The 15,933-nt window shown below is 39.5% G+C and overlaps 1 protein-coding gene across 21 annotated transcripts in view; it reads left to right on the top strand.

Annotated features, from left to right (window-relative positions):
• The window catches only part of lrrfip2 (leucine rich repeat (in FLII) interacting protein 2), a 170,121-nt gene that overhangs the window by 113,865 nt on the left and 40,323 nt on the right, over positions 1–15,933 (top strand). For 16 of the 21 annotated variants that reach the window (XR_015756931.1, XM_087986153.1, XM_087986142.1 and 13 more), the window contains 3 exons: positions 5,230–5,259; positions 13,058–13,189; positions 13,378–13,449. Coding sequence is in view for 20 of the 21 variants with exons in the window: in XM_087986153.1 (XP_087842279.1) it covers positions 5,230–5,259; positions 13,058–13,189; positions 13,378–13,449 (234 nt within the window). In the remaining variant the exon portion in view is untranslated. The remainder of the gene's footprint in view (positions 1–5,229; positions 5,260–13,057; positions 13,190–13,377; positions 13,450–15,933) is intronic. The other 5 variants (XM_087986149.1, XM_087986145.1, XM_087986154.1 and 2 more) reach the window with 1 other exon arrangement.

Here is a 15,933-nt window from a genome sequence, read left to right as displayed (position 1 = left end):
AATCTTCAATTTTTATAGAATATTAATGAAACGTAGCTAGAGTGTTGTGTTGTTATGGTCCCTTTGTCGAAGGAAGAGATACATTTGTGATAGAGTGAGCGTAACAAGGATTCTTCGGTTGTATTCATGGGATGATGGTCATCTATTAGGAAGTGAGACTTGCATTCTTTTGCTTTTTCGAAGAATGAGAGGCAATCTCTCTGAAATTTAGAAAATGTTAAAAGAATGGATAATATAGCGACAGAGAGGATGTTTCCCTTGAGTCCAGAATGAAGGGGCTCTGTCGGAATAAAAGGCAAGTTGTATCGAACTGTGAAGAAGATTTCTTCCCTAAAGTTGATAAATTTCTGGAATCCTCTCCCTTTTAGAGGGCAGTGAAAACTCAATCATTGAGCATTTATGCAGGTATTGATGAGTTTTTCAGTTGTTAGTGACATTTATTGTGGATAATAATCTAGCATGGTGGGGAAAACCTGAGGTGCTGAATGGCCTACTCCTTGTATGTTGCTTTGAGTGAGGAGAACTTTGCACAGCCTTCATGAGTGGACGTCCCTGTATGACCCAACCTGGTGACTACTAGATCAGTGGGTACCAACCCTTTTTGAGTATCAAGGCACACCTCAATAAAATACAAAATTCCATACCACATTTTTTTTCCAGCTGAATTTATTGCTCCAAAGCATCACATTTGCTATTCCGTAGTAGGTATGGAGACACCAAATGAGCGGTAAGACTCCCGTGTACTTCTCACTGACTGCCCATTATCCATACGAGCCATCATCTGTGCTACTCATAGTGTGTCGCCATCTTAATGGTTGTGGTGCACCCAGTCACATAGAGGAAGCCTGGTTGCTGGTGGCAGCAGCTGAGCCCGACCATAAAGAGCTTGAATGAACTGGCGAGCCCGAGCAAGAGTTGCTTGGTGTGCAACAACTCTCACACTCAATTCTTGGCCCCTCTCTGGGATGACCTGATGATTAGCAGCAGCAATCCTTCTGGCTCAGATCAGAAAAGGGCTAAAGCCAAAGATAAAAGCAAATTGCTGCAGATGCTGGAATCTGTACTGAAAGCAAAAATGCTGGCGATCACAGCAGGTTGGGCAGCATCCATAATGAGAAAGCAAGCTAATGTTTCGAATCTAGATGACTCTTTATGAGAATTGATGTGAAGTCCATGTTAGCTCTGTTGAGTCATCTTGACTCAACATTAGCTTACTTGCGTTCAAAAGCCATGATGTGGTGGAGCAGGTGTCGGACTGGGATGGACAAAGTTTAAAGTCACACAACACCAGGTTATTCTCTGGTAGCTGTGGAGCCGGATGATAAGACACAGGATTCTGTGCACAATAGCTAGTGCTTCCAAATAAACCTGTTGGACTATAACCTGGTGTTGTATGATTTTTAACTTACTCAAAAGCCAAAGATGAAATACTCACTGGTCCCGCACACAGAGTGACAGTACTGCGCACAAATAGATGGTGGGAACAGTTCAACCCAGTCATGCGATTGCAGCACTTGGTGTCAGCAAAGATTGCCTTCAATAACAGAGATCGAGGCTCCAGAAGAGATTGGGAATGTGAACACGGCCTTGAAGCACAGGTCTGCTGTTTCCTAAAAGTTTTGCGCTATGCTGCATCATGTCACAACACATCAGAATGCCACAGCACACCGGTCAAAAATTGCTGGACTAGATTGATGTGTGCAAGTCTGTATGGTTTTAAAGTTCAGCCTTTTTGTCACAATTGTGATACATAGTGACTTACTGGACATTTTGGAGAGCAGTTAAGAGTCAATCACGTTGCTGTCGTCAAGTGTTGCGCTTGGGCCAGACTGGTTATGGATCTGTTTTCTTCCCTGAACGATGTTGGTATAGTAGAGGGCTTTTATGAAGATATGATAGTTTCATGAAACTATTTCTGTGACACATTGGCTATTGAATTCCAGATTTTTTTAAAAAAATTGTCCAGTCACTTGGGAATCGAACTTATTCTATCCAATTTTTTTAGCGTCTGCCCCTGAATTATTCATTCAGATATATAATCACTGTGCTGCCCTTTCATGATTGAGATATAAACTTCAATACTTACTTTCATTTGATTCCTATGGATATTTTAAATTATAGTATTTCAACCAGGTAATATCTCTGGAAGAACCTTGTCATACAAAGAGTTAAAAAGCTGAGGCATTTTACACTAATTTGGCATTCAACTGTATTACACCCACCAATTCATAGTAAAGTTGTTTATCTGTTTTGATAAACACTCGAATGTCATGGCAACCATAACTATGTGGAAATACGTGTACTATACTTGATGTGTGATCATTGAAGTCGATGAGTATTTTGTCCGATAATATCCTTTTCATTTAATTTAATTAGCAGAATATTGCATTAAGGCACCAACTAAGTTCCTTGAATTTTTAATTGATGGTTTTCTACACAGCTGCATGTATATTTTCATGTCCTAAAAATGGTTTTAAGTATCCTTCCACAATTTAATCTTGTAATATTCAAAGCTGATATTATGCTCAGCAAGTCCTGACTTGTTCAGATTACATTTTACATCTGGTTCTTCAGGTTTTTGTGTTGAAGAGGATCCTAGTCTCCCTGTTGAAATTCTCTTAATTGGTCTCCGAAGTTATGTATATGTCTACGTGTACGCTGGTTAACCTGATAACTAGTTTTGTTTGGCTTTTAACTCGGAATGAGATTGTTAATGTATTTTTTAATTTCAAAAATATACTTTATTCATACACAATCTTTGTACACATACATAGTCACCAGTTCAGTTTGGTTTTGAATAGTAGCATATCTAGAAAACTAACAAATAGAGTTTGACTCTCTCCAAACAAACCAAAAATCATGTTTCACAGACAATACTATATTTACATGCATTTTGAGGCGCTAGGAGGGTCCGTTGAGTTTTTATAGAATCATTGTGTTAAAGGCTACTAATCCCTCACAGTTCAGTTTGAAATTGCTTAGTATTATGTATGCGCAGCCACTTCCAGATGTGGAAGTGAAACTCATTAGAGTTGGTGGTCTTGTGCCTGGTAGTGTAGAGTTGTAGCAAAGCCTGAGTGATCTTTCATCACTTTGAGCCTTATGTTGCCTGCTTTTGATTCCTATTCACCATCAATTACGCAAGCTTCAATATTCAGTTATAGAATGGTGGTGAATCTAACAACATTTGGTGTGACCATCTCCATTATCGCAGTTGCTGAGGTATAAAATAGATTTTATGCATTACAGAAAAAAAAATCATTCAGGGGAAAATAATTTCTCTCCCGAAGTGTGGAATTGTTTGTTAAAATGAGGGCCTTACAATATTGTATGTTGATATGGTCCTTATGCTGTTCTGCCCAAGCACCTGAGTGTTGTTCATTTACCAACAATGTTGATGTAAATTTCCTGACTTTACTAGTTTTCAGAAAGGCTTGCTTGAAGAAAACTGCACATAACTTTTCAGGCCAGCTCCAAAAATTACCTTGAATATACTCTGAATGGAGACTATGTGATCTATGTATATCAGCTCAATATTTGAATCCTGATGCAAGATACGAGTCTTGGTAACTTGATTGTGAAATTGGGCTCGAACTGGCATATCTCATTAGGTTTGAATTTGCATAATACATTTCATAATCTTGGGCTCTTTAAAGTGCTTTACAGGCAATGTAATAATTCTGACGTGCAATTACTGTTACTGTTGGAAGAGTTGGAGTCAATTTGTGCGCAAGCTCTCCAAGAGAACAAGTAATCTCTTTTGGTGGTGTTGATTGAGAATTAATACTTGCATGGTTCTAGTATACTTTTTGGATAGTCACTTAAGCAATACTGTTGTTATTGGACTCCAATGTCCATTAGCTAATTATCACTCAAGTCACTGTAAGCACATGTTAAAACATGTTTTGCCTTTATGGGAACTGCACAACAGCAATGCATTTCGTGCAGTGAAGAAAGATATTGCAAGCTCTAAAGACCTGGCAGGTAATGTTTAGTGCTGCACTTGAGCTTGTGTATAAAAGAAACAGAAGCAGAGTTTAAATCAATAGCATTGTTACCCGGATTTTGGGAAATAGAAGCACTTATCTCCTATTCTTCTGTACAGTACAATCAGTTTTCCTGTATCTCAATTGTTATTGAAAGTAAACATTGTGTACAGGGCTGACATTTTGGCACAAATTATATTGCAAATTATGGCGCTGTGCTATCAAATCACAAAGTATGTTCCAGGCTTGACACAATGAAGGACAAAAAAACCAAAGATTTACAAGACAGGTTCCAGGGCAAGGAATTTAATTGAAGCAGAAAGATTAAGAGAGCTGGGTTCACCTTGGAAGAGACATGGTTAAGAGATTGTGTATTCAAATTATGAAGTGTCTGGACAACGTATGTGTGGAGAATCTGTTCACCTTGTTAGAATGGTCAAGTGTTAGAGGGCACAGATTTCAGCTGATTAGCTAAAGATCCATTGGCAAAATGAAGATTTTTTTTACACAAAATATCATTTGGATTGATTTGATTCGGTGTGGTGGAGACAGATTCCATCACGGTACTCAAAGAGAATCAGACCAATACCTGAACAGGAAACACTAACTGCCACAAAGAGAAGGGACTGACAGTAGGTGAATTCCTTTTGAATAGAACCAGCAAGGATGTCACAGATTGAGTGGCCACATCACTGAACAATTACAGTGCAGGAAGGTGATTAGCAAGTGTAGTGTGACAGACACAGTAGATGTTATGATGTGGGTGCAATTATTCCAGTGCTAGTTAGATTGCAGTCATCAGTTCAACAATGTATTTTCCTGGCTACTAATACAAAAGCATATTATTACTAATAATATCTTCAGTGGCTGAGGGAGACCCATGCCAAAACCATGGGATTGTAACTTGAGCAAAATATAAGTTGATCCTTGGATATTGATTATCAGCTGCAAAATAGCGAGTAATTAGAACCTGATGAGTAGGTGAACATTACTTTTAAATTAACTTTCTGATGTACATGAGCTGATTGTTGGTAAGTATAATCCAAATGATGAAATACAAGTACAAATCAGACCACAACTACAACTAGATAAAAACAAGCTAAATTCTCAAATAGTTTTGTTTAGCATAATACAGTCGAGATACTGCATCATTCTTTCTTTTGTATTCAAGATGCTGAGATTCTTTTTAAAATTTTTATATCCAGGTTTAGTTTCTTAATCTATAATTTTCTCTTTCTTACAGTTGGATGAGAAGACAGAATCATTTTCTAGGGTGAGTAATAAGTAGTTAATGGTTGCAGGACAAGCTGAAAGAATAGTTGGCAAAGTTGCATGTTCAACATAGAATTGGTGTTCAAGTGTTTTTATTTATGATTGATAGAAGTTTCATGGAGTAGCTGATTCTTGAATCTAACCATTTTTCATGTCCAAGATTTTAGTTGAAGTATCCATATCGGAGCAAAGAAGGCTGCAAAATCTCAGGTCAGGCACCATTGATGGAGAGAAATGAGTTCATATTATGTTCGATGACCATTAGTCCGATCTCATGAGGAATAGACCTTGAGGGATAACAGGGTTATCTTTCGACTATGCACTCTAGCCTTATGGACTTAAAATTGAGTTCACCAACTTAATCTCTTGCCCATCTGTGATTTTTTTTTTGTTCCTTCCTCTTTTTATCTATCTTGTTTTGCTGGATTGATCTTTTGATTTATTTGTTTCTTTAGGGTTTAGTGATGGATTTATAAGGGTTATATGTAGCTTTCATGTCTCATTTCGGTAAAACTTGTTTTTTTTTGTTGTCGCTATCTCCATTGCCACCCATTTTGGTGGTTCCATCATGAGTTTTTTTTTGTGACTTGATCATCCCTGACCAAGATCATCACAGATCATCTCTTTTGTTCTTCTGTCTCGCTCTGCCTCTGTTTGTCGCACTCTGTATGTGCCTCTCAGTGTCTCCCTCACCTGCCACCCAGTTTTGCCAGCATCTATCTTGGATTTTCAGCAGCTCCCATATTTTGATTTCATATCCATATTTGACCAATGATCCACAATTACCTTGAGTCATTCATTGAACACATTGAAATGATTTAGAAAAGTAGATAATTGGAGCAGGAGTGTATCACTCAGTCGTTCAAGTCTGCTCCATCACTCATTACAATCATTGATTATCTAACTCAATATCTGTCTTGTGTTGTCCCCACACCCTTTAATCCCTTACCTCTAAGAAGTATATCTAACTCCTTGAAATCCTTCAATATTTTGGCCTCACCCTCTTTGTAGAGGCAAGAATTCCACAGGCTCACCACTCTCTAAGCCAAGAAATTTCTCCTCTCAGTGCTAAATGCCCTATTCTGTACATTAAGACTGTGATCCCTGCTTCTGGAAATTTATTTTAGTTTTTAGCAATTTGAGATCGAGATGTACAACTTTCTTGAATATTTTCTGTACACTTCCGAATGCTTTTACATCTGTAAATTATTGTGTACTGTATTGGATACAGTACTCTAGTTGAATCCTAATCTGGATTTGAATATCCATTTGAATGCAATATATTAGATAAATGTGGGCACCAGAAAAAAGGGGATGCCAAGACAAAGTTTTTTTTCTCCCAACTCTGTTCATGATTGCAGCGACACATTAAGAATACTAATCCCTGTGCTTATGGGGAAAGGAGGTGTCTAGAAGCAAAAGGCGACTTTTGTAGGACAAACATTGCAGGATCAGCAAAGGAAGCTGAACTAGGCAGACAGATGAAGAAACCATTACAGTCAAAGAGTTATACAGTATGGAAACATACCCTTTGGTCCACTTCGTCCATGCCAACCAGATATCCTAAACTGATCTAGTCACATTTGCCAGCATTTGGCACATAAACTCTTCCTAATTATGTGCCCGTTCAGGTGCTTTTTAAATATTTGTAACTGTACTTGCCTCGTCCACTTCCTGTGGCAGCTCATTGTGTGTGCACACCATTCTCCGCATGAAAAGATTGTCCCTCCAGTTCCTTTTAAATCCTTGCTGTCTCACCTTAAACATATTCCCTCTAGTTCTGGACTCTCCTACTCAGGGAAAAAGACCTTGTCTATTTACAGTCTCCATGCCCCTCATGCTTTTATAAACCTGTACAAGGTCACCCCTTGGCCTATGATGCTTCTTGGAAAAAAATCCAGTCTATTCATTCTCTCGTTGTAGTTCAAACCTCCAACCCAGCAACATTGTTGTAAATCTTTTCCGAACCCTTTCAAGTTTAATAGCATCTTTCCTATTGCAGGGAGACCAGAACTGAACACAGTATTCCTCTCCAATGACTTGTAGAGTTGCAACATGATCTCCCAGCTGCTGTATTCAATGCACTGAACTAACGTAGGCAAGCATGCCAAATGTCATCTTCACCATCTTGTCCATCTACGACTCAACTTTCAAGGAACCTGCGTTCCTCGGTGCAGCAACTTTCCTCAGAGCCATACCATTAAGTCCTGCCCTGGTTTGCCTTAGCAAAATGCAACACCTCACATTTATCTAAATTAAACTCCATCTGCCACTCCTCTGCCCATCTGACCAAGACCAGTTTTACTGTGCGATAACCACTTTCACTGTCCACTACAGTAACTATTTTGGTGTCATCTGCAAACTTACTAACCATACTTCCTATGTTCACATCCAAATAATTTACATAAATGATGGAAAGCAGCAGGCCCAGCGATCCTTGTGGCACACCACTGGTCAAGGCCTCCAGTCCGAAAAGCCATCCTCTACCACCACCCTCTGTCACCTACCTTTTGAGCCAATTTTGTATCTAGTTGGCTAGCTCCTCTTGTATTCCATGTGAAATAAGCTTGCTAACCAGTCTATCGTGTGGAATATTGTTGCATGTCTCGCTGAAATCCAGATGGACAATGTCTACCACTCTGCCATCGTCAGTTTTTTTTGTTGTCTCTTCAAAATTCTCAAGCAATTTAGTAAGGCATGATTTGCTATGCACAAAACAGTGTTGACTATCCCTAATACATTCTTTGCCTTTCCAAATGCATGTGAATCCTGTCCCTCAGAATTCCTTCTAATAAATTACCCACTATTGATGTCAGGCTGACTAGTGTATAGTTCCCTGGCTTTTCCTTGTCACCTTTCTTAAATAATGGCGTCCTCCAGTCTTCAGGCACCTCATCTGTGGCTATTGATGATACAAGTATCTGAGCACGAGGCACAGCAATCCCTTCCCAAGTGTCCCCCAAAGTTCTGAGAAATACCTGATCAGGTCCTCGCGATTTAGATACCTTTATGCATTCTAAGATCTCCGGCACGACCTCTTTCGTCTGTTGGAGAAAAACAGAACGTATGCAATACGTGATTTAGCCCTTCAAGCCTGTTCCTTTATTCACTGAGATCATAACTCCACAAACTGCTTTTTTGTCCCCCGTATGCCTTAATGTGTTTAGGTTAACAAATTTTATCTCAACGTTTTGTGTCCAAAGAGGTGGTGATTTGTATTGAAATGGAGGAGGCGCTCCAATGGAGACAACTATGGATTTTACTTGGGGATTAAGGGCAAGAAAAGTTTTTTTTTCCTCAGTATAATTCTGTCGGTAGAATAGTGGATTAAAGTGAATAGAGAAGGAGGAGGCAGAGAAACTGGTGATGAAGTTAAAATAGAAAGTGATTGGGTAATCATGTTTTTAAGGAAATGTCAGGCTTTTCTCTAGGTATTTCTCAATATTGTTGTGGCAGGCTGACTTGGAAAAAAAAAGACCAAACAATAACAATTCTCCTATATTTACTGTGCTCCCTGAGAAATCTCCCAAATACACAACTCTACTTTCAACTTAGTGCTTAAAGAAATAGAGTGCGTGAGTAGCAAGTTACAATACCCGATCAACTTCATGACATATGTACCTGAAGAGCTAGCTTCTGACCCTGGTCACATGCTCTCAACTATTTTGAGCAACTTATTTACAGCAGAATTCAGGCTTGGGATTATAATGATAACACCACCTTCAAATGAGGGCAGAGAAACATTGAGACAGTGAGTCCAAAAACATGTTACTTTGTTTATTGGAGAACACTAAGGGGGATCGTGAAAAACCTGGCATCTGTGTTATAGTAAAAATGAGGGAAAATGGATTTTTGAGCCAAATGCCTTCCCTCTTAACTTGGTGAACTTTCAGGACAAACTTTGTTGGAAGAATTTCTAAGGATATGTATTTACATGTCAGCTTGGATGTCGATACCCCACATACTTAGTCACAACAACATCCCTCATGCAGTCATGAAGTAAATAAACACATTATAAATTTTGGATCTTCTTTGAGGATGAACTTTGTTCAAAATACTCAGCACCACCTTGCAGTTTTTGAAGTGCTCTTAAATCATTTACATTTAAGAACAAAGTCAACTTATTAAAGTTAGGTTGAATGTCACAGAGCATAAGGCCTTGAAAGGACAGAGATGAGATTGTGACCTTTGTTTCCTGAAGGGCAGAGGAAGATACTGTGATAGCGGTGTGGTAACAGTTGAAACCTGTCAACATAACATTTTTGGTACTGCTTTATCTTTAAGTTCTTTGTTCCACTGAACATTAGATAAAGATGCATTGATTTGACTCTGAGTTAACTTAATACCACATTTTTCACTGGCCTTGCAAATGATACCCACATCCCATGAATAAATAAAATTCAATTTAATGAGAAATAATCTTTGTGAAAGATGACAATAAATGACCAGAGAAAATAGAGATGCAATGTGTAATAATCATATACAATTGATATTTATGGCAAAGATATATATAAAACTCATATGATGTTTGAAAAATGGTCATATTTCTCAAAGCATCTTCATAGTTGGCATTCGTCTAACATGGTTCTTGACTCGTTTCAGTGCAATTCTCGGGTTAATTGGATAAAATCCATATTAAATACTCATCTTTGTTTCACATGAATAAGGGTTGTATTTCATGTTGATGTGTACAAAGGACCAGCTGTGTGGCTTTCTGAATCACTGTACACATTTTAACATTGTGCTCATCGATAAAATTACAGCTCTGCCTTTGAAGTCTTTTCTACAAAGCATTTGGATATATTCTCAATTAACTTTTCTATTACTTATAGCTGTCAATGACTGAACGGTTTAAAAATGCAGGAATTAGCAGGATACAGCATTTTCCTAATTTCGTAGGTGGAAAAGTTATTCTGTATTGGGCAGCTACTAGGCTCCAGTCAGAGTGAAAGAACCCAAAGTCATGGTCATACAACACGGCAATAGACACTTTAGTCCAACTTCTGGATTAGTGGTGCTGGAAGAGCACAGCAGTTCAGGCAGCATCCGAGGAGCAGGAAAATCGATGTTTCGGGCAAAAGCCCTTCATCAGGAATACAGGCAGAGAGCCTGAAGGGTGGAGAGATAAGTGAGAGGAGGGTGGGGGTGGGGAGAAAGTAGCATAGAGTACAATAGGTGAGTGGGCGAGGGGATGAAGGTGATAAATTGGCGGGGGGAGGGTGGAGTGGATAGATGGAAAAGAAGATAGGCAGGTAGGACAAGTCATGGGGACAGTGCTGAGCTGGAAGTTTGGAACTGGGGTGAGGTGGGGGAAGGGAAATGAGGAAACTGGTGAAGTCCACATTGATGCCCTGGGGTTGAAGTGTTCCGAGGCGGAAGATGAGGCGTTCTTCCTCCAGGCGTCTGGTGGTGAGGGAGCGACGGTGAAGGAGGCCCAGGACCTCCATGCCCTCGGCAGAGTGGGAGAGGGAGTTGAAATGTTGGGCCACAGGGTGATGTGGTTGATTGGTGCAGGTGTCCCGGAGATGTTCCCTAAAGCGCTCTGCTAGGGGGCGTCCAGTCTCCCCAATGTAGAGGAGACCGCATCGGGAGCAACAGATGCAATAAATGATGGATGTGCAGGTAAAACTTTGGATGTGGAAGGCTCCTTTAGGGCCTTGGATGGAGGTGAGGGAGGAGATGTGGGCGCAGGTTTTGCAATTCCTGCAGTGGCAGGGGAAGGTGCCAGGATGGGAGGGTGGGTTATAGGGGGACGTGGACCTAACCAGGTAGTCACGGAGGGAACGGTCTTTGTGGAAGGCGGAAAGGGGTGGGGAAGGAAATATATCCCTGGTGGTGGGTCTGTTTGGAGGTGGCGGAAATGTCGGCGGATGATTTGGTTTGTGCGAAGGTTGGTAGGGTAGAAGGTGAGCACCAGGGGGTGTTCTGTCCTTGTTACGGTTGGAGGGTGGGGTCTAAGGGCGGAGGTGCGGAATGTGGATGAGATGCGTTGGAGGGCATCTTTAACCACGTGGGAAGGGAAATTGCGGTCTCTAAAGAAGGAGGCCATCTGGTGTGTTCGCTGGTGGAACTAGTCCTCCTGGGAGCAGATACTGCGGAGGCGAAGGAATTGGGAATACGGGATGGCATTTTTGCAAGAGGTAGGGTGGGAAGAGGTGTAATCCAGGTAGCTGTGGGAGTCGGTGGGGTTTGTAAAAAATGTCAGTGTCAAGTTGGTCATCATTAATGGAGATGGAGAGGCCCAGGAAGGGGAGGGAGGTGTCAGAGATGGTCCAGGTAAATTTAAGATCAGGGTGGAATGTGTTGAAGTTGATGAATTGCTCAACCTCCTCGCGGGAGCGCGAGGTGGTGCCAATGCAGTCATCAGTGTAGCGGAGGAAGAGGTGGGGAATGGTGCCGGTGTAATTACGGAAGATTGACTGTTCTATGTAGCCAACAAAGAGACAGGCATAGCTGTGGCCCATACGAGTGCTCATGGCTAACCCTTTGATCTGGAGGAAGTGGGAGGATTCATTTACCTTTAGTCCAACTTGTCATGCTGAACAAGTTTCCCAAACTAACTTATCCCATTTGCCTGAGTTCGGCCCATATCCCTCTAAACTTTCCATTCATGTAACTATCCAAATGTCATTAAAATATTGTAACTGTACAAGCATGTACCACTTCCACTTGTAGTTCATTCTACACACAAATCACTATGGAAAAGAAAATGACCCTCCGTACCCTTCTCTCCACTTATATTAAAATTATGAACTCTAGTTTTGAACTGTCCTATCCTGGAGAAAAGACCTTTGCTATTCACATTATGTCCAAATGACTTTATACACCTCTGTCAGGTCATCTCTAAACCTCTTCCTATGCTCCAGTGAAAAAGTGCCAGCTTATCCAATCGCTCCTTATAACTCCAACCCTCAGTCCCATTAACATCCTTGTAAATCCTTTAAGCATCCTCTCTAATTTAATAATTTTCTTCCTATAGTAGTGCAACCATAACTGTACAAGTACTCCAAAAGTGGCCATACTAATGTCTTGTACAACCGCAACATGATGCCCCAACTCCTATAATTCATTGGCTGAGCAATGAAGGCAAGTGTGCCAAATGTCACCTTTACATAAGATTTTATTCCAAGGATAAGCAGTCTGTAAAAGCATGAGGCAAGTCTGAAAAAGCCCAAAAATCTGGCTGATGATTCTCCAATGCATCTCACTACTCACCTCTGAAAGGAACACTGTCCATCATAACTTCTACCAACTTCAATACACAACAAAAACCTCTATTACAAATTGACATTTCCTGAGGGCTGTTTTTTCTTGTCTTCAATCTAATTTTCTGGATATTCCTGTGAAGAGTGACTTATTAGTGGCAGGGTGAGGCGGACAATTTCAGAGGAAATTGTAAAATTAACAATTCCTCAATAGTTATATTCAATACTGAATGTAACTGTCTTGTCTCAGCATACAAGTCTGTTCAAAAGCATGCTAACTAAAGCTTAGAACCAATGAATAATAGATCACATTGAGGATAATTTCAAGTGATGAATGATGTCTGAGATAATTAGGTTAAAGCAGTTTAATTTACATTATTTAAAATTATGCCGTTTCCCATTAAGAAGGAACAACTTACTTGCTGAATCAAGATTTTTCAAGTATTTTCCTGAAGTATATGCCAGATCGTACTACTTTTAAAATTCAAGTTTAAAATAATTAACACTTGCTCTCCTTCACCAGTTGTCCTAAAATTCACTCTTCCGGGTTTTCATGGTAATTAATACAGTCTGTCTCTTTCCTTCACCTCCCAGCCTGCTTCTCGAAATGCAGTTGCAGGGTTGTCACCAGCAACACTGGCCTCACTTGGAGGATCATCCTCTCGACGAGGAAGCGGAGATACCAGTAGTATACTAGATCCAGATGTTTCACTCAGTGAATTGCGGGTAAGATTTATTCAATAATCTATGTGCATAGAGCTGATGAACTGTTCTAAGTTCATTGAAGTGCATATGACTATTTAGCAAATTCTTATAGCAATGTGTATCAAAACTGTAACACTATTTCAGCTTGATTTGTTTTGTTCCCATCCCCCTCCCATTTTATCCAATGGTTCATTCCATGTGTCCAACAGGATATCTATGAGCTTAAGGACCAGATACAAGATGTAGAGGGGAGATACATGCAGGGATTAAAAGAACTTAAGGTATCAGGACCATGTCCCCCAGCATGTTTTTTTTCTATTTCCTGTGGCTGTCACGTTGGGAATTTTAGCTGCACTCCTTTAACATGCTAGAGCAGAATTCTTAGCATTTGACTAACTTCTTGTTTTGACTGATTTGTAGATCTTTTGGATTCTTATAGTGGCATGTGCTCTTACCTGAGTGTAACCCTTTTCAGCAATTTACGTTTTCATGTGTATGTTGGAGTTTGATTAAAAAAAAACTTTATTTTCTCAAAGCAACTAACTGTACTGATAGTGATCAGAACAAAATAATTGTGGGCCACAAAGATGGAAAGCCATTCCAGTTTTCTACACTAAGGACCTAATTTGGCTTGGATGACAATTCACTTTGGATGTAATATGTTGCATATTTGTTATATGAATGTAAGACCAGCAATGGAAAACTCTGCATGTTCAGGCTCAGGAAATATTTTGAGATTCTGCTTTGAACCTGTCAGAGATAGTTAAAAATCAAGAAATTAGATTAGATTACTTTACACTGTGGAAACAGGCCCTTCGGCCCAACAGGTCCACACGACCCGCCGAAGCACAAACCACCCATACCCCTACATTTACCCCTTACCTAACACTACGGACAGTTTAGCATGGCCAATTCACCTGACCTGCACATCTTTGGACTGTGGGGGGGAAACCGGAGCACCCGGAGGAAACCCACGCAGACACAGGGGGAACGTGCAAACTCCACACAGGCCGTCGCCTGAGGTGGGAATTGAACCCAGGTCTCTGATGTTGTGAGGCAGCAGTGCTAACCATTGTGCCACCGTGCTGCCCTAATGATGAGTGAGATAGCTGAGGTCAAATTTATTGTATCAATTGGAAAATTAAAAGAAGTCCAAAGAATTTTAAAATGCCTTTTTTTGGTAATTCATCCTTTGTGCATTTTCTAAGTAATTTTGTCCTTTAGAAATAAAATCTATTGCTCTGGGAATTTTGAATAATTCCAATCCGATGCCACTCGAGAGAATTCGCACTTTTGGAAAGCCAGAAGTTGTTTTTACAGTTCAGGTAAAATAGTTTGAAAAATCAGGATATTTGAATTATCCTAAGGTAAAATTCGAGCCAAAAAAACAGCTAAACTGGTTAAAAATTACAAGTGTGGAACCCTTTGGAACTTTGAAAAGGAGTGTCAAGATATAGAGTTTCAGATTGAAAAGTAATCTTGTTTTTTCTAATTTCAAAGAATTTCATAGTTCGTATCAGTTTATAGCACATGCTTTTCATCCTAGAAATACAAGGGCTGATATTAATCATAATTGCTCAGTATCCATGTTAGTGCGTTACATATGACAGTCCTGAAGTTATGTATTGTGCTTCTGCATGGCCAAGAGCATTAGCAAAAGGTTTTTTTTTTAAAAACAAAGTTTTAACATTTCCTTTGCCTGTGTTGAAGTAAAGATTCCTAGTATTAAGGTTGCTCAGCAATATAACGAAATTAGTCAAACTGTTAGTTTTGCTTAAGCTATCCCGATTAATAATCTTGCTCCCTGATTTTAAAGCCTTAACCTTGTGTTTTGCTTGTCTTTATTTGTGACTGCTAGAGCAGAAGGAAGTTCTTTCGCCAGACTCTGGAAGATTGTGAATTTCAATTAAAATATTTGGGCAAGTGAAAGTACTCTCTGTTGCTCAAATGCTAGGGCTCACCTGCAAGAGCTATATAAAACATAAAAGTTGAAGAAGTCAAAGGTTGAAGAGTTTTTCACTTAGCTGGTTAAGTTTGCTTTCAACAATTCATTTTTACGGAGGTAAATGTTGACATGTTTCTCATAACAGGAAGACTTTTGTCTGCAGAATACTCATCTAAAGACTTGTTTAGTGCAGTTGCAGACAAATGAACATGTAGCAAAATTTAGTGACGTGAAATCTAATATTACGTTTAATATTTGGATCTGGAAACCAATTCTTACCAATTTGTGGCAGGATTAAATTATGTTTGTAGAGTGATGGATTAAGTTTGAAGGAAGGTTGTTAGCTTCATCTGGGGTAACAAGTACTTATTTGTAATCAACAGGTTTAATTTGAAGCCATATCATGCTTTGTTTTCAAAGAGCTGTTTCCAGTGTTTTGTAACCGAGACATGCAAGAATTTTAATTAAACTTTGGAATGCACACAATAAAACCTTTGCATGAGCTTCATTTTGTGCTGTAGTCTGTTTGATTGTCCTCTTAGTTGTAAATGTTTTAAGCACAAAGCAGACAATATAATTCCTTAGTGTCATTTTGCCCCTGTGGTTCCACTTGTATTTATTCTTGAGGTTCTAATTTTCGTAAGAAATCAGTGAACAACTGTGAAACTATTGATTTTTACTTACTGCAGTGATAAATATGTTATAAACCAGCAACTTATTGTCTAGAATTTTCCCCCTCGCCTAAGACGTTTTCATATCTAATGTATTTATAATTGTTTTAAGCCTCATTCATTCTGTCACCAGAATGTTATTTTACTTT

The sequence above is a fragment of the Chiloscyllium plagiosum genome, unplaced genomic scaffold (assembly GCF_037043375.1).
Source record: "Chiloscyllium plagiosum isolate Xiang-an unplaced genomic scaffold, Cpla_swu_hap1 HiC_scaffold_4, whole genome shotgun sequence".
NCBI lineage: Eukaryota > Metazoa > Chordata > Chondrichthyes > Orectolobiformes > Hemiscylliidae > Chiloscyllium > Chiloscyllium plagiosum.
This window is presented reverse-complemented; position numbering and strand designations above follow the sequence as displayed.